The sequence below is a fragment of the Festucalex cinctus genome, chromosome 2 (genome assembly GCF_051991245.1).
Source record: "Festucalex cinctus isolate MCC-2025b chromosome 2, RoL_Fcin_1.0, whole genome shotgun sequence".
NCBI lineage: Eukaryota > Metazoa > Chordata > Actinopteri > Syngnathiformes > Syngnathidae > Festucalex > Festucalex cinctus.
Window position 1 is genome coordinate 17,906,770 of NC_135412.1, and position 23,781 is coordinate 17,930,550.

A 23,781-nucleotide genomic window follows, 5' to 3' on the forward strand; every position below is an offset into this window, starting at 1 on the left:
CTCGGCCAATCCATGACCTCTTATGTGTTCTTTGGCCCTTCAATGCAGTGCAGTCGCTTTGTACCCTTTGCATAATAACAAGCAAAAACAGAATGTTTCCATCTCCGTGCTTAACTGTGGAGAATGGGAAATGTGTGGGAATTCTTTGGGTCGTACTCAGATTTTTTATTTATTTATTTTTTTGTGCTCCAAACAAGGCATGTCGAGTCGACGCCAAATAGCTGAAATTGGTTTCACCTGACGACAGCACTTTCTCCTTCTCGGATTCATTTGCAAGTTTACGGGCAAACTTAACGCAGGCTTTTGTGTTTTCTTCCCCACTATACATGATGGATGCACAATCTATATACATGTAAAGTAAATACTACTACTACAAGTACTGCTACCACTAATAAGCATTTGGATTGACAGTACAGTATATGAAAGAAGTTGCAGTACTCGCAATTACTACTACAAACAAATGTGAGACATGTATAAAATGAATTCTGTAGTTTGTATTGTTGGTCCTGCTTGCCGAGTGATTTTGCTGCAATTTGCCTTCTACTGCCACCTGCGGGCAAGAACCATCATAACACTTGGGACTGTAAATTTTGATTGCGGTTCAGATCTTGAAAACAAGTTGTGCCTTTACAAATATAACAACTCTCAATTTTGGATGCTGTAATCATGATATGTTATTGTGTTCAAGGGGAGGTGTTTCTAATTTTGTGAGCCACTCAGATATAACATAATAGATGGGGAGCAAGACACTGGTCTTTTACGTAGACGACATATGGAGGGAGAGAGAGATTCATAGATATTTATATTTATTAATTAACTTCAACTTGCACTGCACGGTTTAATGTCTTTAATGTCTTTTGTCTGCTGGTTGCGGAATTGTGGTCACACACTGTAATCTCCTATGAGTTTCACAAATGGCTTCATAAAGAAATCTTGAATGGGGATCGATCAATTATCAGCGCCCATATTTAGCATTTTGAGTGACGAATATTGGTATCTATCTATCTATCTATCTATCTATCTATCTATCTATCTATATATATATATATATATATATATTATTTATTTATTTTTTTCATCTGAAAGCCGTTAAGATGCCCATTTAAATTGTCAACTTCATAGAACTATTCATAAAAAAAAAAAAATAATCTTTTCAAGTTTAGCATTTCTGTTCTTAAAATTTTAGAAAATATTTTTTTTTTTACTGTTTAAATTAGGGAAATATTTATTTGCTTAATTCTCACTTTTTAAAACATCCTGATAACCCTTTGGAGCTCCCTGAATTTTGTGTTAGAATTTTAAAGCACAGAAAAAGGAAAAAGAATTTTTTTTTTAAAGCACAGATGTTTAATTTAATATATTCATAGAAAAAAACCTTCAATTTATACATCTGAAAAGTAGTTCAATAAACATATGAAGGCATTTCAATAGAGTAAAGAGTTACTCCCCCCATCTTCCTGTTTACTGAATCTTATTTTTTTTTTTAAATATTGACTATTTGGTACATCAGGAATGTGCACCATGTTAAGTTAAAATAAATATATTAAAGGCCCAGTCTGCCAGTTTTACTCTGGAAAAGGCACCTTTTAAATACAGGATTTAAACAAACAAACTACTTCTCAATTTACAGATCAGGGCTTGTCTTCATTTCTGGTGGTGATTTTGTCCTATTTATATAGAAAGTGTCTCATGAAGCTTCATTTTCCCATCACTATGTGTAAGCATTCTGGCCTCCTGTGTACTCACCCCTCCCCTTTCTGCTCAGGGAAAGAAAAAAAAGAAAAATGGGGGGTGGGGGGGGCTCTTGGGCTTCAAAGATAAACAGAGTTGCCAGAATATTCTCAGCGGTTTGTGCTGGCTTCCTTTCAGGCGTAACAGCGACTCGGACTACAGCGACGGCGAGGAGGACTTCTACTACTCAGAGATCGAGGTCAACATGGACAGCCTGACGGAGGGCTTGTCCAGCCTCACGCCCACCTCGCCCACCACGGCCGGCCCCCCGCCCATCTTCCCGCCGCCGCCGCTCGCCGACCTCCCTCACTCGGAGCGCATCAGCGTGAACGGGGCGCACGGCCACGCCCCGACACTGCTCAGCCAATCGGCTCCCTCCACGCTCTGCCACATCCGCACTGACCACGCCTACCAGGTAGGTCACACGCACACCCACGAAAACAATGTTACCACTTTTTTTGCAAATGCGTTGCACTGAGACGAGGCGGTTTTAGAGACCAGCGTGGGGGAAAAAAAAAAAAGGGTCTTAGGTCAGCTACAGCTCAGCAGCGTGGGCGGCTCTGCCAGAACGATAAAGCGAGGAAAGTTTCCTGTAAATATAAACTAAACTTCACAACAGAGAATAAAGTCAGAGCTCTTATAGATTTTAATGTTATTTTACTGATTATGTTCCCTGAAGGAGCAAGTCAGCTGTGGGGTGGGGACGATACCTTGCTCGAGGGCACCTCAAAAGTAGCCGGCAAGCCACCTCAAGAAACGACAGTTAACCTTTTGCATAATCACATTCCTTACAAGATTGATTGCTCTCGCCTTGAGAGGCCAAGATTTCAAAACTCTTTCCACTATTTTGTGACCTGTAAAACTTTACTGGAGGAAAAAAGGAAATATTTCAACAGGGAAGTAAAAATAAGCCACTGGAATCATATGGTTGCACAAGTGTGCACACCCGCTTGTAACATTGATGTGGCTGTGTTCAGAATAAACCAATCACCTTCAAACTCGTGCACCTGGAAAGCTTTCACAGTGCTTGACTTTTTTTCCCCCCATCTTTTCTTTATTCCAAAATGGATCAAAATCTTTTTTCTTTTTTTTTTTAGGCCTCATATAGTTGTTTGTTGTAAATTTTACTGCTGCATAACCAACTGTATGAAATTAAGTTGTGTTCGTGTCTTCCTGTTTGCGCAGGGGCCCGCGGTGACTCACGTGCGCACAGTGAGCATCGTGGAAAAGCGACAGCCGGCGTCCAGCACAAATGGCACTCTTCCCAAGAACCACGCTTTAATCATGCCCATGCCCAAATCAGCGCCCGGAAACAGGTATGCACTAGTGTGCTCCTCTTGTCCGCCTGGCTTGAATTTATATGAATGAATGAATGAATGAATGAATGAATAAATAAATAATAGTTTTCGAAGGACTCTGGTTCGAGTCCAGGCTCCTGTCTTCCTGGGTGAAGTTTGCATGTTCTCCCCGTGCCTGCGTGGGTCTTCTCCGGGTAATCCCGTCTCCTCCCACATTCCAAAGACATGCATGGCAGGTTAATTGGGCGCTCCGAATTGTCCCGATGTGTGTCCGTGACTGTGGATGGTTGTTCGTCTCTTTGTGCCCTGCGATTGGCTGGCAACCAGTCCAGGGTGTCTTCTGCCTCCTGCCCAAATCCAGCTGAGATAGGCTCCAGCACCCCCCGCGACCCTTGTGAGGAACGAGCGGTTCAGAAAATGGATGGATGGATGGATGGATAATTTTCTATGCAAGACTCAAAATGTGGTTAAAAAAAATAATTGTAATAATAATACTTGATGTTTTAAAAATGGTTTTAACTTATTTATGATTCACAAAATATTTCATACAATAAAATACATACCGATTTCTTTATTTTACTGATTTTGTCATTTAAATAAAGTTTTTAATAAGAGAAAAAATAATTTGTTTGTTTAATTGATTCATTGTATTTATAATTAACCAAAGACTTCCTTTACAAAATGGAATTTTTAAAAAATATTTTAGTACTAACTATAAACCATTTAACAATTATGATTATATTATTATAGTTATTAAACATGATCTATGACAAATAAATAACTAATAAAAATTAATAAATACAAAGTGAAGGTAAAAATAACTGGAAAAAAAATGACAGGACCCTGATTTAAAAATGGCAACAAAATATCACCCCGAGCACTGAAGAGCACCCGAATCCTATCTCTGCATTCAAAACCAAAGCAACAGCAATTTGTCGTAAGCTGACCATTTTTAAAGCGCTAATCATTCATGTGATATTTTCACAATTTCAACCTTGACACCTGACACATACTAGAAAGTGGAGGAAACTTATTTTTGCTTGTAAAAGTGTTTCACCATTCACCATGGTCTTATGAAGCAAAAAATGTTACTTGTTTAACTGTAAATAATTAATTTACATCTTTGTCTATTTCGGCAAGCTGTACACTATATAAAACAAATGTATTAGTAGAAGATATTATTTTTAGTATACGCCATGGACCACTTAAAACTGGATGGTGGGCCACAAATGGCCCCTGGGCCATAGTTTAGACACCACTGATTTTGTTCCCAACTTAGTGATCAACAGTGATTGAACAACGCAAAAACGGATGAATTGATTTCTATACATCTCTGCAAATGTTTCCATTTTCAAATTGCGACATTCCATAACCGGTGAGCTATCTCGAGTAGGCCCGCCGGCAACCCATACTGGCAAAACCGCCGGGTTCGACATATGCGGTGAGAGTTTGGTTGTATGCTAAAAGCTGTCACGTGTGCTGTCCCCAAGGAAACCTCGCGGGGAGGCCAAGAAGTGCCGAAAGGTGTACGGCATGGAGAAGAAAGAGATGTGGTGCACGGCCTGTCGCTGGAAGAAGGCCTGTCAGAGATTCACCGACTAAGAGCCCACCCTCTTTTCAGTCATCATCCCCCACCCTCCCGCCCCCTTGGCCGGCAAGACGAGCTCCGCTATTTGGCGCTGGAGCAGGCTTCTTCTTCTGCTTCTCAGCGGGAGGTTTGACTTTGCTCTCTACTCATTACACACAGAAAAACAAGAAAAATGGAGGAAAAAAAAAGGAACTTTCTGCTGGTTTTGAAACTTTTTTCTTAAGACTGAGACTTTTCACTCGCTCACTGTTGATAAATAACGGGAGACAGAAACTTCCATTTGAATTTGGACCTTTCAGATTTTTCACTTTTTTCCACTCAATGTGTAAGACGACAACTATTTTGCTATTGGTCACACTAGCAGCTTTGTAAGCTATTGTTGACGGGTTGACAAACCTCCGTAGCGCATCAATGTCGCTGTTCAAAAGACGGCCGAGCCAAACGTTGACTTCCGGCCACATCCGATCGTGGTTCGTTTTGCCGTTACGGACGCCGACTTTGCACGCATCTTCCACCTGTCCCGTTCTTTCAATCTTTCATTTATACCGCTACCTAGACATTTATCGTCACATTTTGCAACGATGCACAAAACCCTCACGCCTTTGGTACAAAAATGCCATTTCTCCCCTTTCACCTTCCAAAATATGCTCAAGAGATGTACAAAGTATAAAAAAATATATATATTTCTCCCCTCTTCTTTAACCTAGAGATTTGCACCTTGAAGAAACGAGTCGACTTTTTTTTACGAGTATCACTGTAAGCCTGAGAGGGAGGAAATGTTTCTTATAGAGTTTATTTTCAGCATGGACGTGCTGAAGCAACTTGCAGTTGCGCCGTGCAATCAGCAGGATTACAACTCGTTGAATTGTGTCTTTCTTGCTTTCATGTCGTCGTTAAGGGGAGTGCAGGCGCAAACGTTCGGGTTTTCTGTTTTTCATTTGACAGCTGATGTTGTGAGATTCTGAGAAGAGATTGTTTTTTTGTCATCGTGAATTATACAACTGCCCTTTCGAGCCCCCAAGTCCCGCAACCCCGTCCAACCGATGTACAGTGGATATAAAAAGTCTACACACCCATGATCAAATGTCAGGTTTTTGTGATATAAAAAAAAATGAGACCAAGATAATGCATTCAAAAATATTATGGAGCTAATGTGTATCCTGTACAAGTCTATGAAATATGAGATCTGTCTGGTTTACGGACTGAGGTGACAAGTAGTGAAGCTTCATGAAGCGCTTGTGATATTATTTGACTCCTCTCGATTGGCGCCTTTATATTTAAACCAAGAGCAACAGCTAGAGGACTAAAAAATATTGTAAGTGCTTCATGAAACTTCATTTTCCCATCACTAGTTGACAAGATGAAAGAATATTCTTGAAATGGAAAGAAAATCCACTTCAAATCTCCCAAACGAATGAATATGTGAACTTTTTGACCATCATTTTTGTTCCAATTGAGTTGTACCGGTTATAGGTCACGTAAATAATTTGTCTTGATCTCATTTTGGGATGTGGCAAACTCCGACATCTGAACAGGGGTGTGTAGACTTTCTCTGTCCACTGTACGTAGTGAGCCCGCCATCACTTCCTGTTAGTAAGCCAGGCCTTTAATTCAGACTTTAGCATTAGCAGACTTGACATTACTGGAACATTTGTTGTGTTTTTAATCCTTGAAGTGATCCTTCACTGAATTGTTACGTTCAAACAAATTCAATCAAAGAAATTCTGATGCAGCATTTTGAAGCTTTTACTTGATTTATAGAAAGCCGGATGTTTTCCTCGCCTTTTCCCCAGTTTAAACCTTGCTGAAAGATTTTTAGATTAGTTAGTGAGGAGATTTTCTTGATTGAATCACAAATCTATTTAAAATTCCTCTTGGAGGTCCAGGCCAAACGAGAGAGCTGCGGAGAATAACAGCCAATGACAATCAAGACATTTCTATTCAAGTATCAGGCAGCTTTGTGATTGGCTAAATGAAGCCGAATGGCTCTCGTCGGTGATTTTCGTGATGAAAGCAGACAAAACATTTGCCCTTCTCTATAGTTTGTTAGTCCCCCACCCCCTAAAGATTGACACGTTTTGCTAATTATTGTATAATTCCTTAAATGCGGGGTCTTCCGTTTTCACTCAGGAAAATGCACAATATAAATACAGGATTTATACCCATGAACTCCTTCTCAATCTACACCTCTGGGCTTCTGTTAATGTGTGGTGGTGATTTTTTCCTAAACCCCCACCCTAGCCTGTATTTTGGCATTTTGTGTTTGTTTTGTCAACAGCGGGGCGTTTCTGTGGACAGACAGTTGTTTACCTCCAGCCAATCAGAGGGGGTGGGGGGGGGGGGGTCGCAGAATTTGTCGGCTGCATCACTCCCGCCTCAACTTGACAGCACGCACGGATTTTTTTTTTTTTTCACTCACTCACTCACTCACTCACTCACTCACTCACTCACTCACTCACTCACTCACTCACTCATTCACTCACTCACACAAGGTTACTTGTGTGAGTGAGTGACACCCCCCCCCCACTATGCTATGGCTGGAGGGGTAAACAGCTGTCTGTCCACAGAAATGTCCCGCTGTTGACAATACAAACACAAAATGGCAAAATACAGGCTGGGTGGGTGGAGGTTTTGGAAAAAATCACCACCGCACATTAACAGAAGCCCTGAGGTGTAGATTGAGAAGGAGTTAATGGGTATACATCCTGTATTTATATAGTGCATTTTCCTGAGTGAAAACGGAAGACCCAAGAAGCTGTTGACGTATCCCCTCTTTATCAAGTTAGATCGTCGTCCTTTTACTTGACTAAATTGTGTTTCTTATTTTTGAATTTTAGAAATTGGTGCAGTAACAGAGGATCACAATTTCCACGCATTTTTATCAATGCAGATTTGACCGCCATCGTTATGGAAATGTGATACACACGCATTTATTACACAAGCAGGTTCACTGTGACCTTTGACCTCTGTTGCCATGGAAGCATCCCCTTTCCTCTCTTGATGCCTGCCCAAGTGCATGTATCGTATCTCGTCAATTCCCGTCTTGCTCCGCACATTGTTTTTTTTGTTTTTTGGTCCAGTAAAATGATAAGCTAACTCTCTCTCGTCCTGTGATTGGCTGACCTCGAAATGGACAGAAACCTCACAAAGTGCCAATGATAAGAACAGAGGAAAAAGGAAAGCTATACTGACCTGAATCCGATTGCACTACATTGCACTGCGCAGACACGTTTTTTTTTCCTGCAATTTCTGTACACACGCGATTTCCAAGAGATTGTTCCGCTTCCCAAAAAAAATGGTGTGTGAGGGCAGTTGCCCGTTGAGAGAAATGAGACGTCAGGAATTGAGGTTGAAACGCCTCTCATCATCATCATCATCATCATCATCATCATCATCTTCATCTTTGTGGTCCTCATCAGCTGAAATGATCAGGTCCGTTTTATTTTATTTTTTTTGTATTAATTGCGTGTCCGCCGCTCGTGAGCAGTCCTGTGCTTCATTCAAAACTTTTTATTCACCATCCTCGGACCTTCTTCAGCACCGTGATTGCGCTTCCCACCGCCTCGCATGACTCACGATTGTGCGTTGTGTGTGCGCTCATACCACTTGTCACCAACATAGACGAGCAACTTTCCAAAGCAAGCACTTGTACATCTCCACCACCAGCATGTGCGTCAAGCAGGGGTGTCCAAACGTTTGCCACCAAACACAAACATTTTATTCTTCAACTTCATTTATTCAAATATATAATCCAAGTAGACTTTACACTAAATAGTTTGCAATACAAATGCCACAATATTGCGGCAAAGCCCTTTTTTTTTAATTTATTTTTTATTTTTTTATTATTATTAGACAAAGCTATGGCCTGACAAAATGAAGCTCCTCTTAGTTCAACATATGCGCTTGACACCGAGGTGCCACCAGGTGGCAGTAAAGCCATATTTTTATATTGGACATTGTTTTGGCCTAAATATGAAAACTGCTTCCCAAAATATGAATCAAAGTTGCAAAATGTAGTTACTGTACCGTGGTTCTTTGAGATATGAGTTTACTCCAGGTATGACCACGCTAGTGGCTCATAATGCTTGTATTTCAAATCATCTTTCCCCAATGAAAGTGAATTGAAATAAAATTCATTTATAATGTATTTATTAAAAAGAAAAATACTAATCTATAATGGTATGTTATAAAAGCCAATATTAATGATATACTTTAATAGAATGTCAAGATTATTATTATTATTTTTTTGGCCACATATTTTGCTCCAATTCAATGAATGGTGCTGCTCCCTCTGTTGTGCCTGCAATAGCCACCAGGCGGCAGTATAATACAGATAATCGAACACAGAATACATGGAGAGATGGACATAGCTTCTCCGTAATCCGGAAAAATATTCGTCATTCTTTGCCGAGGATAAAGAGTAGATGCATGTGACTATTGTTGTATGTCTCGTCTTATGTTTTTCTCAAGTACATTTTTCTTTTTTTTTTGGGGGGGGGGCACCTAAAGTTTTAATAATGGCATTTCTGCTCATTTCAGTGGGAAAAGATGAATTACGACCAAGGTCACGTAACAAATTTAACTCATATCTCAAGGCACAACTGTGTACAACCGGAATTTTGTTGCTGTTTTGTTTGTAAATAGTCACTTTGCGTATTTGCATATGTAGAAAAGCGCTTCTAAAACCCAATTATTACTAGTCGCACCCATGAGGAATGTGGGTTGTCAAAGCAACCACATTTTCATTCATCCATTTTTGAACTGTGTTTAGGGGCCACGTCAAATGTTAGTTTGAGGAAATGGTGCCTGCACACTGCTAAAAAAAATAAATAAAAAAAAAAATGGATGTGGGTCCATGTTTTGGACACCCCTGATTTACGTGGCGATCGCACTTCTATGTATCCGGCTGAGCTGCGCGTTACGTGCGTGCTGGCGTACCCCACATCGGCTTTGGGACTTTTTGAGGCGACTTTTCCAAGCTCCCAAGCAAGCAAGCAAGCACTTTTCCATCTCCTCCACCAGCACGTGTAGCTCAAGCGTGTAGCGCTGCGCTCCTCCTTTTGTGTTGCACTAATGTGGTCCGTGACGAACAAGCCCGTCGCGGTGTCACATGTCCAACTAAGCTTGCTTGTTGCGCATCGTGATTCATTTGACACACACAAAAGACGATGGCGAGCGTCGGTTGGCGTTAGCAGACATGAGACAGACGGACGTGCAGCTTCGGGACTTTTTTTTTGTACATATGCAATATAAAGCGAACCCTGACGCTTTTTCATATATTGTTTTGTTGTTGTTTCTTATATTAAAAGGAAACGTTTCTTTCTTTTTTCTTTTTTTACAGCACAGATGCTCCGAATATTTTTTTTTTTTTTACGTTGATTTGAGAAGCTGTTGTGAACATATGTTAAAGCAGAGATCAAGTCCGAAACTTTCTTTAATTAAAACAAAGTGTTGTGTGCGCTCACGCAGGTCTAAACGCGGTATTTTTATTACTATTACTTTTTTGTGGGATAAGAGACCTGTTTTCTTGATCTTAAGGAGACGGACATTTTTTATGCAGCACTGCCATCTTGAAATTGTGACTTTGTCACTGCTCACCTGTTTTCTGGGTTTGGTCATGCGACAAGTCTGTGGGTTTTGTTACATCGGTTTGAGAGTAGGGGGCGGTGCCACTTAAAATGGCCTAAAACGGGTTGATTAGTCTTCTTCAGGGGGAAGTCAAGTAAAAAAAAAAGTCGACAATATGTTCTATGCGCCCCCACTAGGCTAAATGTGGCATTCTGAAATGTGAATTAAGCAGCAAAATCCACCATTTTGCCACTTGCTGACTGAAAATGACATCACAGTGCCTAAGGGCTCAGCTTGCTGTGATGTCATTTTCAGTCGCCAGCAAGTGGCAAAATGGCCGCCGCCTGAGATGAATAAAAATGGCAGGATTTTGCTTTTTAATTCCCATAATATTAATCAGAATGCCATATTTAAACTAGTGTGGGCGCATATAACATATTGTAAAGAATTTTTTTAAATTCCTGTTCCACAAACAAATATTAATCATAATCCCATGTTTAAATTTGTGTGTGGCACATCAAACATTTGATTGCAAAGAAGATTTCTGACTGGACTTGCGCTTTCAGATCCTTTTGTAGCTTTGAGGACAAGGGGAAGAAAAGAAAAAAAGCAAACCTGTTGAATGTAAACCTTACAAAAATAAAAGTTGTTTTGTTTGTTGTATCTGCCGACTAGTGTATACTGCCTCTCCTCATGACTTTGACATCCAAACGTTGCGACGGCAACGGAACGGCGGCAACCGTGCGTGCAGTATTGCTCAACGTTGGCAGAGGGACGAGCGTTCACTTGAACTTCTGCTCGCTAGCACTGCTTTTTTTTGTTTGTTTGTTTTGTTTTCTTACCGTGGCGTCAGGTTGTTTGCAAGGCAGTCGTCTTCCTGCCTTGCACATTCCAACAAATGGAAGGAAGCTTTTGGTGTCTTCCTCACGACCTCTATGGAAAGCTGTGCTGAGCATTTCCATCTCCTTAAGGTCCATGTACTAGTCTTGCTTTGTCCTCAACATTGCGACTCCAGTAGGACAAACTACATGTTTCAAAACTGCACTAGTGACATGTTAACAAAATTCTGCTAGCATCTAGTGCTTCATTGTAACTTTTTGACTTTGTTACTAGTGAGGCAAAACTGCACTAAATGACACCTGCTTACTACTAGTGACAGAAAATTCTATGAGTGAACACGTAACGTTTCACTAGTAGGTTGAGGACGCCAAATAAATCAAAAATATCCACCTTGAGGTCTGTGTACTAGTCATCGCTTTGTCCTCAACTTTGTTAGTCTAGTAGTACAATTACACATATTAGTGACATGGGGTGTATTTCACAAAGCAGGTTTAGTGAGAAATCTGTGTAAAGAAACCCTGAAAAGTGGGAAACTGTGTCTTCTTTTTCAGAAAGTGGGGTAGCTGAAACCAGAGGAGCCTGTTTAATAAAAAGAGGTCATTTAAGCTCTCGGTTAGTTACCGTAGTAACATGTTCCATGAAGCTAACCTGGTCAGTAACCTGCAGGTTTTTCACAATGAACCTCGAGTTTTTCCCCGTACCCGCCTCCTGTCAGCCACACACGATAATTCATTTCCTCATTCATTAAATCCACTGCGGCGACTTTTTGCGTAAATACGCTTGTAGTCTATAGTGTCCACTTTTGTCACCTTGACAATGAACCTAATTGATGAAGGTGCCGCTTTATTGCGCAGGGAATTAAATATTGCGAGAATGTTATCAGACCACGTATTACTGTATTTCTAGCATTTCCGCAGTTACCTTTTTGAGCGGTACAGTTTCAGACCACAGTCCATCATCTGACGTGCACAACTTAATCCGTCCTTACATTTACCAGACGTATACACTCACATCGGAGCAGTATTGCACTCCATTTTTTTCATATACCTGTTTGAATAATGTTTTTATATTTCATCTTACATCAAGTACGCTTCTCCCTCGTATAATTGCACTTAAATGAAATGAATTAATGATTGATGATCATTGATGATCATTCAACAGGTTTCCCCTGTAATATTGTGATTGCAAAGGACTATACATTTCAATTTACATATTAACCCGAGCAGCAAATGTTCACCCACGCCGCTTTCCTCTTTGCGGAGCCGCTGCGGTGTTGCACTTTTATTTTTTAATTTTTTAATTTTTTTTTTAATAAAGACGTTCAAATTCGACCGCTGCAGTGATGCACTTTTTTTTTTTTTTTTTTTATTAATAAAGACGTTAAAATTCGACATTGCTGCAGTGTTTAACTTTTTATTGTATTTTATTTTTTAATAAAGACATGTTCAAATTCGACCGCTGCAGTGATGCACTTTTTTTTTTTTTTTTTTTTTTTTTAATAAAGACGTTCAAATTCGACCGCTGCAGTGATGCACTTTTTTTTTTCTTTTTTTTTTCTTTTTTTAATAAAGACGTTCAAATTCGACCGCTGCAGTGATGCACTTTTTTTTTTTTTTTTTTTTTTTTAATAAAGACGTTCAAATTCGACCGCTGCAGTGATGCACTTTTTTTTTTTTTTTTTTTTTTTTTAATAAAGACGTTCAAATTCGACCGCTGCAGTGATGCACTTTTTTTTTCTTTTTTTTCTTTTTTTTTATTAATAAAGACGTTAAAATTCGACATTGCTGCAGTGTTTAACTTTTTATTGTATTTTATTTTTTAATAAAGACATGTTCAAATTCGACCGCTGCAGTGTTGCACTTTTTTTTTCTTCTTTAAAGACATGTTCAAATTCAACATCACATTAAGATTTTCGGTTGAGAGGGGCAAAAAAAATTTTAAAAAGCAATGTGGAAGCAGAGGGCGGCGCTTCGATGGGCATGCAGTGAACATGTCACATATCAGTGAATGTCGTGCAACAGCAAGACACAAGATGCTGCATCCAAAATCCTATATTAGCGTTGGTATTAATGGTATCGGCATGTTACTTGTGAGTACTCACCACTTACCGATACCAATGTTTTAATGCAGTATCGGCACCTCTGCCGATACCAGTATCGGTATCGGAACAACACTAGTTAATCTCACAGTTTGTTGAACCTCCTTTGTGAAATACACCCATGATAAAATTCTCCACGTTAGCGCTTCACTATGAGGACTCGTAAGACAACTTTTTAACTAGTAGAACTACATGTTAATAGTGAGGCAAAACTGCACTAAATGACACCCGCTTACTACCAGTGACGCAAAATTCTACTAGTTAGCATATGCTTCACTAGTAAGACTATCATTAAGGATGTCAGATGAATCACTGATATTAGAAAGTCGTTTGAAGATGTTTTTTTTTTTTGTATCCTTGATATCCGTCTTCAGATCTTACTAGTAAGGACAAAGAGGCTACTAGTACATAGACATTTGGCTGAATGTTAATCAAATGGCTTTCCGTATGTGATCCCCTTCTTTTTCTTTTTCATTTTCATCTCAGTTTTTTTTCCTTCCAGCTTTACTGTGCAGTTTTTTTCTCTCTCTCCGCCAGCACATTAAGCTAACGGAACCCTACAAATGTGCACCAAGGATGCCAACATATACATTTTTTTTTTACAAGTATGTCAAAATAGTGCTTTTTTTTTGTTTTGTTTTTTTGAATGTCAGTTTTTGTGCGCATCAGCAGCAAAGCTTTTCCAAATCGAACATAACGCATCACAATGGCAGCTCCGCTCGCTCCCTTCCTTCCTTTCGTCTCTCACGTGACCATCGTTTCTTTTCTCTTGTGGTTGGCGAGCATTTGTTTTGTTTTTGTTCTTATTGATTGCTTTTTGTCCGCTTGAGTTTTGAGGTCATTTCACATGTGGAGAATGCATCTCGTTTGGTTCACAGATAAGATAACTGAAGGCTTTGTTCTGCCTCTCTGTACAGTCACGTGTTACTGAAATGTAAACATGTCCGTCACCATGGAAACGTGTGGAGCATTCAGTCAGTATCCTTGATATCCAGACTTAGGTCTACAGTATGTACTAGTACATTCTTTGTCCTCATTAGTCTCACTAGTAATGTTTTTTTTCCTGCTATTTCTGCGCACTAGTACAACAATTTAGGCATCATAGTGTAACAACTAGCCGGTCGTTACTAGTGAGGTAACACTACTAGTGGGCCTTTTGGCTCCTAGTGCATCACAGTAATTTAATAGGTGTCTAGCTAGTTGCAGTTTCTCAATAGTAACATGCCCTCCCAGTACATCAAAGTTATTCTACAAGAGAGGATTATGAGCGTACTTGTGTTTCTAGTGCACAGTAATTTACTAGTAAGGTTGACAACTAGTGCATATATTTGGATCTCGTATTTTTACAATCCCAAGATTGTTCTATTAGTGAGATTATAGCGCGTGCTAGTACACTACTAAGTTCCTACCACATAGCTACAAGTCGTTTTACTAGTGCAGCACAGTATTTATTTATTTTTTCCCAAATTAGGTTTAATGTGTACTTGTGGGACAAAAGTGGCACTAGTAGTCCTCACTACTAAGAGAATTCAGCACCGATCCAGGAGGCTCACTAGTAACATGTATTTGTCTTACTAGTATCCCAAAGTTGTACTAGTACACAACTACATGTTACGGAGGCAAAGTACTAGTGGGCATTTTGGTGCTACTAGTAGGGTCTAGGAACATGTTTAGTAGATGGGCCTTGTAGTGCTACATGTGCACAGTAGTCTATTAGTGAGGTTATTGACTAGTGCACAGTTCTGCTTAACTAGTACCATGTCTTACCAATATGGCAAAGTTGTCCTGCTCCTACATGGACCATAAGATGGATTTCAATATCAGTTTACGATTGTGCTAGTAGGTCAGAAGTGGCACTAGTGGTGTAGTGAATGGGGTGGGGTGGGGTCATTCTACTACAGAATTGTCATATTAGTGAGAACAGAATGCACTAGTACATGCATGGAACTGAAGCAGTATATCATTCGAAATCCTTGTATGCACTATTAGTTGAAAAAAAGAAGAAGTTATGAGTCATTTTACTAGTGCATTTCATAGAAGAAGAAAAAAAAGCACAAGCTGGATATCAGGACTATAGAATAAATGCTCCAACATATTTCCATGACGACTGCCAAACGACGTGGGACGCATTGCAGGCTGTCGGTTTCATCATCATCATCACGGCACGGCCGCTGGGAGATTTTTATTTTTTTTTTGTATGAATGTCAAGCGCCGATGGCTGAGCATCATGTATGATGCTGATCATGTGATCACCTCATCTATCATGTGAGCGTAAGAAAATAAAAAGGAAATGGAACAAACGTGCTGTCAAGATTTGTTATTTGTGTTGAGAAAGTCACGGATACGCAGCAGGATTGCGTAACGTGTCCAGACGTTCATTTTATAAAAGTGGCCTAAACCTAAACCTACTTTGAAACCCAAACCTGACTTTAAAAACCTATTTTGAAATCTAACCTGACTTTAAAAGCCTACTTTGAAACATAACTTAATTTTAAAACCCTACTTCGAAACCCTAATCGGATTTGAAAATCCTACTTTGAAGCTTTAATCTGATTTTAAAACCATAGATTGAAAAATAACCTGATTTTAAAACCCTACTTTGAAACCGTAAGCCTACTTTCAAATCCTAACCGTAATTTGAAACTCTATCCCAACTTTAACTAGTTTGCTGGGAATACAGATTGATCAAATGAATGTTTCAGCCAAGTAACCACCAACTTCTGGTGTTCAGAAATGACTTGTGTAATATGAAACAGCATATTCAGGAAAGGTGTACTTTTCAGTTATCAGTTTTTTAGTAAAAATGTATTTTTCATTTTACTCATGTACAGGAGTCGAATCAGTACTACTATAACTTTTTTTTTTTTTTTTTTTACTTTTTACAGAATGGGCTTTCCTCTTCTTTTGACAGAGTGGCGGTACTTTTTGCCGCCTCTGCTCAGGCAAAATTGTTGACGTACCTTTTGCGCCCTCTTGTGGCCAGCAGCCTGTACTAAAAAAAAAAAAATGAAAGAAAAAGAACCACATATGAAACTTGTTTTTTACAGCAGCAATTTCAAAATTTATTGAGACTGATTGATTTTTGCAAATAATAGTCAAGCTAATTGTTCCACTAAACATGACATTAGCTTGCACGGCCGCTGGGCCAACATCAAAACTGGAGGCTTACGGTTGACTGGAAAAACGTTGAGTGATCAGAACTTGCAACCCAAAACGATCTGCACAAGAGCACTTAGTCTGTCCAAAATAAAAACAAAAAGGAGACAGGACAGATTTTTTTTGTGGATTATTTCAACACATTTTGTTACAAACACAGATTTTGTCTCATCAATATAGTCTGTTTCATATTGAACAATATTCCCAGTGAAAATAAGCAAAGCTCAAGCTTCAAGTGCGACCTTGTAGAAATCAAAGACCCTCTTAAAGTTGAGAAAATAAATATCATAGTCATATAAATTCATATATATGAAGGTATACACACATCACTCTTAGTAGAAGAACAAACTCTAAAGTAAAAAGCGGCAACTTTGAAATATAGTATACTATTGACAGACCCATACATATCTATATGGCTTCATGATTTGCACGTGTGAATCAAGCACAAATGAGGATTTGTCAACATCGAAGAATTACCCATAATTCTTTGCACGAGAGCAAACCGTTCCAGTTTTGCATTGCGTGAATGAGGTTGTCAAGACGCGAACGGTGACCGCTGCACGATTGGTGACGCACATGCGCAGAAGAACGGCCATCTTGGATCGCCAACTACGGCAACTATAGAGGTACAAACACGTTCACACAACGCAAAATAAAACAGATATTGCAATAAGTTCGAACATTTGCACGTTTTTTTTTTTTTTTTTTTTTTTTTAAAGAGTTTACATAAAAGCGCTTTTGTACCCAACCATGTTTTATGTCTTCGAAAGGTAGCTTTTTGACACATACTGTGTTGGAGCCATATTACAGTGTTTTTTGTTTTTCCTTCTCTTCATGTGATTTCTGAGTTTGACCGCATGGTGGCGCATGTGCTCCCAGGATTAAATGAAGCGCATGGTAATTTAAAACACACACCGACTCTGTAGTGTAAAGTACAACAATGCACTCACTACGTATAATGTAATGAGGTCAAAAGTAAAATGTTCATCTTATAGGTTTAAAAGTTCCTTAGTTACTTTAAAATGCATCAATAATCTATATAATTTTTTTTCATGTTGTATCGTGTTTTTACGAACGCGCACTATCGCGCACGCATATAAAGATATTTAGTGTAGTTGCCGATCCAAGAAGGCCGATCTTGTGCGCATGCACGCAACCGATCGCGTCTTGACAGTAGTTGGGGGAAAACAAAACAAAAAAACAAAACAAAAACGCGGACACCGAAGACGTCGCTTTGGTATTACGAAACCAACACGGGCATGCATCCGGTTAGACCAGCACCACACGCGCGCCAACAACGAAAGAAGGGAAGGAAAATCTGGATTTTTCTGAGATATTTTTTTTTTCTTCTGATCTCGCTGGAGCATCAGTCGACAGGTCATCGAGGCACATATTTCGGGAGGTGGATGGCGGACGTTTTTCCTGACCCGGTATGAGGAAGAAGATGAGGTTAATGTTTGGAGAAGAATGCAGGGGTCTCACACACAAACACAAAACACAATTACGGCCTCCTTCCACACCCTCCATGAACATTCAATGAAATCCAATCCCAACTATCTGCGAAGTTGTTCCAACAACAAGACAATAAATAACACAAATCAAATCAAGTGGGTGACGAAGGTGCAGTCGGTCCGCGGCGCCGTTTTGGACAACGAGAGTCCCCACTCGCCATCCCAAAAAGTGCTCGTCTGCTTGCTGCCTTGATTGTTCGTCATCACATTTTCACCCCTTCGCAGTCACGACAACAACAAACGTTTGCACTTGATCAAAGCGTGACAAAAGAAGAACATAAGCGCAAAAATATTTCCAAAAGCACCTGCACGCGCACGCACACACACGCAATGGAACAAAAGCACTTCTGTATACAAGGTACTAGATTGTTTTTGGTTCGATATTCATCAATTAGTGTACGTTAGTGATGCAAAAAGCATGTGCAGAATATGTGTTGCAATCTATATCAAACAGACGGTTAACAGTGCACCCCCCCCCCCCCACCAAGTAGAAAAAAAGCAGATACGACAGAAAAAGCATCAACTTGCACAATAAAAAGTTTGAGAAAAGCCTCATGGCTTGCCGTCCACAACAAGGCAACGTATAAAAGCTCGTTTTTGTTTTGTTTTGATGTTTTTTTTTAAATTAGACAATTTATAAAACATCCTCAAATTAAAACACAACAAAGCTTAGCATCCAGCACTTAATAATAATAATTATAATAATAATAATAGTAACATCAACCACAGTAATCATAGTTGAGATAATCATAATAAGACTTGTCATCCGCGTCACTCAGTTGTCAAGAACGCACGGTAAAAAAATTGAAACCATCTTAGGAAAGCAAGAAAGACTGCGAGCATCCTTGCATAAGTCACACTCGGGTCTCACACATAAACACATACAAACTGTAAGGATGTAACGATATCCAAACGTCACAATACAATATTTATCATGATAATGTGAGGAGGATGGTGATATATATATATATATATATATATATATATATATATATATATATATATATATATATATATATATATATATATACAGTATACAAACTCAATATATTGTGTTAAAAAAAGGGGAAAAAACAGTTACTGCCTTGGTAAATTTTAATTTGGAATTTAATGTTTGTGGAGTTTTTATCATCCATCCATCCATCCATCCATTTTCTGAACCACTTGCTCCTCACAAGGGTTGCAGGCGTGCTGGAGCCTATCCCAGCTGGCTTTGGGCACAAGGCGGGGTACACCCTGAACTGTTTGCCAGCCAATCGCAGGGCACACAGAGATGAACAACCATCCACACGCACATGCACACTAGGGACAATTCGGAGCGCCCATTTAACCTGCCATGCATGTCTTTGGAATGTGGGAGGAGACTGGAGTACCCGGAGAAGACCCACAATGCTGGAGCCTGGACTCCAACCTGAGTCCTCAGAACTGGGAGGCGGATGTGCTCACCACTCATTCACCGTACCGAGTTTTTATCATGTCATTGATATTTAACAATTGATGTTCCATAAATTCACTCGTTTGCTCCCAAAAATGTATAAATCTGTTCTATTTTAAATGTATTAAATTTCCCAAAGACGTATTTATACGTTTGTTTTTTTCTAAGCTAGAGCATACAGAAAGCTTTGATGCAGCCTCTCAACTGCAGAACAGGTGAAAAAAAATGGTAGTAATTACAAAAACAGCCAGCAGATGGCAGCAGAGTATAAAAAAATCAAGCTGTTCCCCCACAATTCTAATTAGATTTGTGAATAATGATGAATCATAAATATATTCTAATGCTAATTGCTGCAAAACAGAAACAGATAGAAATATATATTTTTTTTTTCATGATGAAAGAAGAAACTAATCTTTCTTTTGGTAGGTTTGGTCGGTTTTTATACTAATAGAACAGAATATTGTGTGGGCCTTGCAAAATCGAGTCAAAATCCAGTAAAACAGCCAAGAGCGAAGGGGGTTGCTTCAGTGAAAATGGCTGCGGGTAAATGAGTTAATTAATATGGGACTGAAGTGCAGTGAATCGATTGAGGAAATTTGAATCGATACCCGGCCCCCTATTTATCGTTACATCCCTACACTCACACGCCAGCGTGGGAAAGAAAAGGGGAAGTGGCCGCACACACACATCCAATAAATAGCCAACAACAACAAAACTGTTGCAATTTCATACACACGTTTTCCACCTCTTTTTTGCCTTCAAAAAAAAAAAAAAAACTGAGGCGAAAGAGGAGGCGAAGAAAAACAAATGTCATGGCAGATGTTTGCTCACATTCGCCGAGCGTCCAACGGCCATTTTGATTCCAAACAATTGCAAATATGTACAAGCCTCAAAACTCCACACAATTTCAACCAAACTGAAGGACAAATAAACCCCACCCACCACCACCACCCGTCCTACTTCAATTTGGAAGGCAAAGGCGATCAAAGACAAAAAAAAAAAAAAAAAGACGGATCAGTGATTCGGACGCGGCGATAACAGTCAAGAGGACGTCAGTCCTTAAAGGTAGGTGCGCTCACCCAGTTGTTCACCAACAGATGACAAATTTCAAATTGTCGAGCTCGCTGCTTGCTTGGATCGGAGTCAGCGTCATTAAAGTGCAAGTCTGCGGCGGTGGCACTCGGTCCGACGCCGCCCGCCTGCCTCGTCCTCCCGTCACGTGGCGCTTTGCAATAGATTGGAGGGCAAAAACAAGTTTGATTGAGGAGACATGGAAGGGACCACTTCCTGTTCACAGTGATCCCTGGTTTCCATGGTGATTGTGATGGCCAGCGTGCGCCATTTTGTCAGCTCCCGTCTCAAGGAGACCGAAGGAGCAAAACTGCATCAGAGGTAAAAGGAGGTAAGCAGAAAAAGACTTTGTCATCGTCGCCACGTTTCCGCCTGGCCGGCGGTTCGCGAGATCCCTCGAAAGATCCTCGCAGGTCGCTTGCAGAGTCGCAAAAAACAGGAGGCGGCCATCTTTTAGGAGATCCACGCAAAGTCCCTGTCGCCCCCGTTGGGCGGCTCGCCGTCCTGCGCCGACGAGTCGCTCTCCTCCTTGTCGTTGTCCAGCGTCCGGCGCGTCTCCGCCGCCATGCCGGCCTCCTTCCACTTGGCGGCGGGGGCGTCCTCCCCTTCGCCCGCAGGCTCGCCGTCGCCCTCCGCCATCATCTCCTCCTCGCCGTCACCGTCGCACTCGGCCTGGTCGTCGTGGAAGCGCTCGCCCGGGTACAGCTCCTCCTCGGGCGAGATGTCTCCGCCCGCTTCGCCGTTGTGGTCCAGCAGCGCCGCCATGCCGCGACCGGAGCAGTCCACGCAGACGCCGTGGCGCCGGGAGCCGTGTTTGATGCCGACGCTGGCCGCCGACATGAACACGCGGCTGCACACTTTACACACGTACTTCTTGTCTTTACTGTGAACCTGTAAGGTGGGAACACAGCAATAAGTATAAGTACTAAGTACTGAGATTGTACCCTGCTCTTATTCAAGGAGACACAATGTGTAATTTTGGTTGTATTCTTGCACTTTTCCAGCAGTGCGCACTTTCACATCCACTAAAATTGAACATTTACGCAACTTCTAGACACACTAGTTTTCTCAAGGTCTAGTTATGCCGCATTCGAGGATGGTCGGACTTTTCCGAGTTGAAACCGGGAACGGCATCTTGAACTCTGAAATTCACACAACAATTAGTGTTCAAAAGAGTGATACATTTGCATCACTAAACTCCTTTCTGAAAAAGAGTTAGACGCCATTACCGCCAGGCACTATTTTTCTGTTCGTTCGTATATCTGTGTGGCGCCCCGCATGCAGCTGATAGACGCGCACTAATCTACAAGTTGTTTGTCTTTTCGAAGGCGGAAGCTGCGCGGATCAGCTGACTGCAGCGCGTGGATCTGCTGTCTACAGGGCGACGCGCAGTGATACGAACGAACAGAAAAATAGGGCCCGGCGGTAATGGCGTCTAACTTTTTTCAGAAAAGAAGTTTAGTGATGCAAATGTATCACTCTTTTGAACACTAATTTTTTTTAGAAGATAAACGCTTTATTTCCGTGACCCAAGCCAACTTGCCGAACTATTCCTGGTCCTCTCGACCAACACCGGACCAGAACTCGTGTCACAGAACCCTGTCAGGGGTAAGTCAGTGCTGATCGCACACACTGGAGGTGAGGATGAAATAGAGATTCATGTCAAAAAATCCAAACTGTTCCTTTAAGATTTAGTGGGACATGGCTCTGTTAAATCCATATAGGGAGTGAGACAAACCCACTTTTTTTTTTTTTACTTGTGTAGGAAAACCAATTTTTCACCATGCTCGATGTGTGTGCAAAATTTGGTGCGTTTTAGCTCATGAGGCTCTCAAAAACGTAATTGTTTGCGGAGAAGAACAATAACACGAAACCCTACAGAAATAATACGGCTGCTGGGGCTCGCAGCTTTTTTTTTTTGCGCGACACTGCCCCTAGTTGTCACTCACCAGCGTGTGCCTCTTCATGTGTTCCCTCCTGGTGAACTTCTTGCCGCAGATTTCGCACGGGTAGGGCCTCTCGCCCGTGTGCGAGCGCATGTGCCTCTTGAGGATGCACTGGTGCATGGCCGAGAAACTGCAGTAGGGGCACTTGAACTTTTTACGGATCACCGTGAAGTCATTCACTGCAGGGATAAGGGGTAAAAAAAAAAAAAGGGGGGGGGGGGGGGTTGAAGAGGTAAAAAGAAAAAAAAAATCGATTAGCCATGAATACATCTCTTTGAAATAAAGCCATCAGTTTTCCGCGATTCCACTTAATTAACAGGGTGGTGGACAAATACAAGTAGCATCAATCCCCATGGCCACCCCAACCCACTCAAAGCTACGGTTGCCCTGGCAACAGTTCTTGCGCTACACTACAGCATCAAAAGAAAGGAGATGCTACAAACACTGGCACTACATTCGCTCGGTTTTAGATGTCTCTGCGACAGAAAACACACATAAAAACATAGAGGTGGGCGGTGGGGAGACTCAAGGTAAAGGAAAAAAAAAAACACGAGTTGCACATCCAAGCTAAAGGTCAGGTGAGGTAAAGTCTAGGATTACTCCAGCTGAGTCTTAAATGGTCGTTAGGAGAGGTGAAGTGTACGTGTGTGAAACATGGGCGTGTATGATCATGAAAGCTCAGGGCTGGAGTGGATTGAATTAAAAAAAAAAAAAAAAAAAAAAAAAGGGAGCCGTTTAAACAACATAAAATGATTACCTCCATTGTCACAACGACTTCTGTTGAGTAAAGCAAGCAAAGGGGGTTGATGGTTGGGAGGAAAGAAAAACACACACACACACACACAAAAAAAAGACATGCAAGAATACCAAGAGGCCAAGTTGTTAGTTTTGTTGTGTGACTGTCGATGCGCGCGACAAAAGAGCAAAAGCAGCAACAGACAAGTTTACAACTTTTATTAATTTTTCACTGCAGCATTCAAACATGATTTCAAATTCAGCTTTTTTTTTTTTTAAGAAAAATACATTATCATACAGCACCTTTTCAAAAGAGAAAACATCTGAATCCACACAGCGACTTATAGTTCACTGCAGCTCTTCAAAAGAAACTATGACGAGATCCTGACTTGTCTAAATTGTTGCAGCTGCTACCTGAGAAACGCCATTTTGCTGTCTGAAAAGATTTGGCATGTGGCTTTCAGTTTTCCTGCTCTGCTTGTAGTGGGCACGTGGAAGCACAATTACGCTGAACGGAATTCAAGGGGAACACGGGTGCATGTTACCCGGTTCGATCGAAAATCTGAAATTGTCATGCCTTCGTCCAAACTATGTCAGGCAAAAAATAAAAGCAGCATGTGGTCGGTCGAATATGTGCAATATGAATTGACACAGAGTTCAATTCTGGGGCCTCTGCTGTTCTTTCTGATAAAGATGAAGAGAGCCAGATTCCATGAAAAGGCCACTCTCACTACTCATTTGGTCATCAGTAAGCCTTATATCTTGAAAAAAATAAATAAAAATTCGATAAAGGATTTGGTGAAT

At 40.7% G+C, this 23,781-nt stretch overlaps 2 protein-coding genes across 4 annotated transcripts in view; one reads left to right on the plus strand and one right to left on the minus strand.

Moving 5' to 3' along the window:
• slc2a4rg (SLC2A4 regulator) overlaps window positions 1–6,353 on the plus strand; it is a 45,434-nt gene extending 39,081 nt beyond the window's left edge. For all 3 annotated transcript variants that reach the window (XM_077513450.1, XM_077513449.1, XM_077513452.1), the window contains 3 exons: window positions 1,870–2,146; window positions 2,917–3,047; window positions 4,520–6,353. In XM_077513450.1, coding sequence (XP_077369576.1) covers window positions 1,870–2,146; window positions 2,917–3,047; window positions 4,520–4,631 — 520 coding nt within the window. In that variant the 3' untranslated portion in view covers window positions 4,632–6,353. The remainder of the gene's footprint in view (window positions 1–1,869; window positions 2,147–2,916; window positions 3,048–4,519) is intronic.
• Window positions 6,354–18,923: 12,570 nt separating this feature from the next.
• Window positions 18,924–23,781, minus strand: part of zbtb46 (zinc finger and BTB domain containing 46) — a 91,339-nt gene continuing 86,481 nt past the window's right edge. The window contains exons 5-6 of the mRNA XM_077513456.1: window positions 22,246–22,421; window positions 18,924–21,187 (exon numbers count right to left, since the gene is read on the minus strand). Of these exons, the coding sequence (XP_077369582.1) occupies window positions 20,750–21,187; window positions 22,246–22,421 (614 nt within the window). The 3' untranslated portion in view covers window positions 18,924–20,749. The remainder of the gene's footprint in view (window positions 21,188–22,245; window positions 22,422–23,781) is intronic.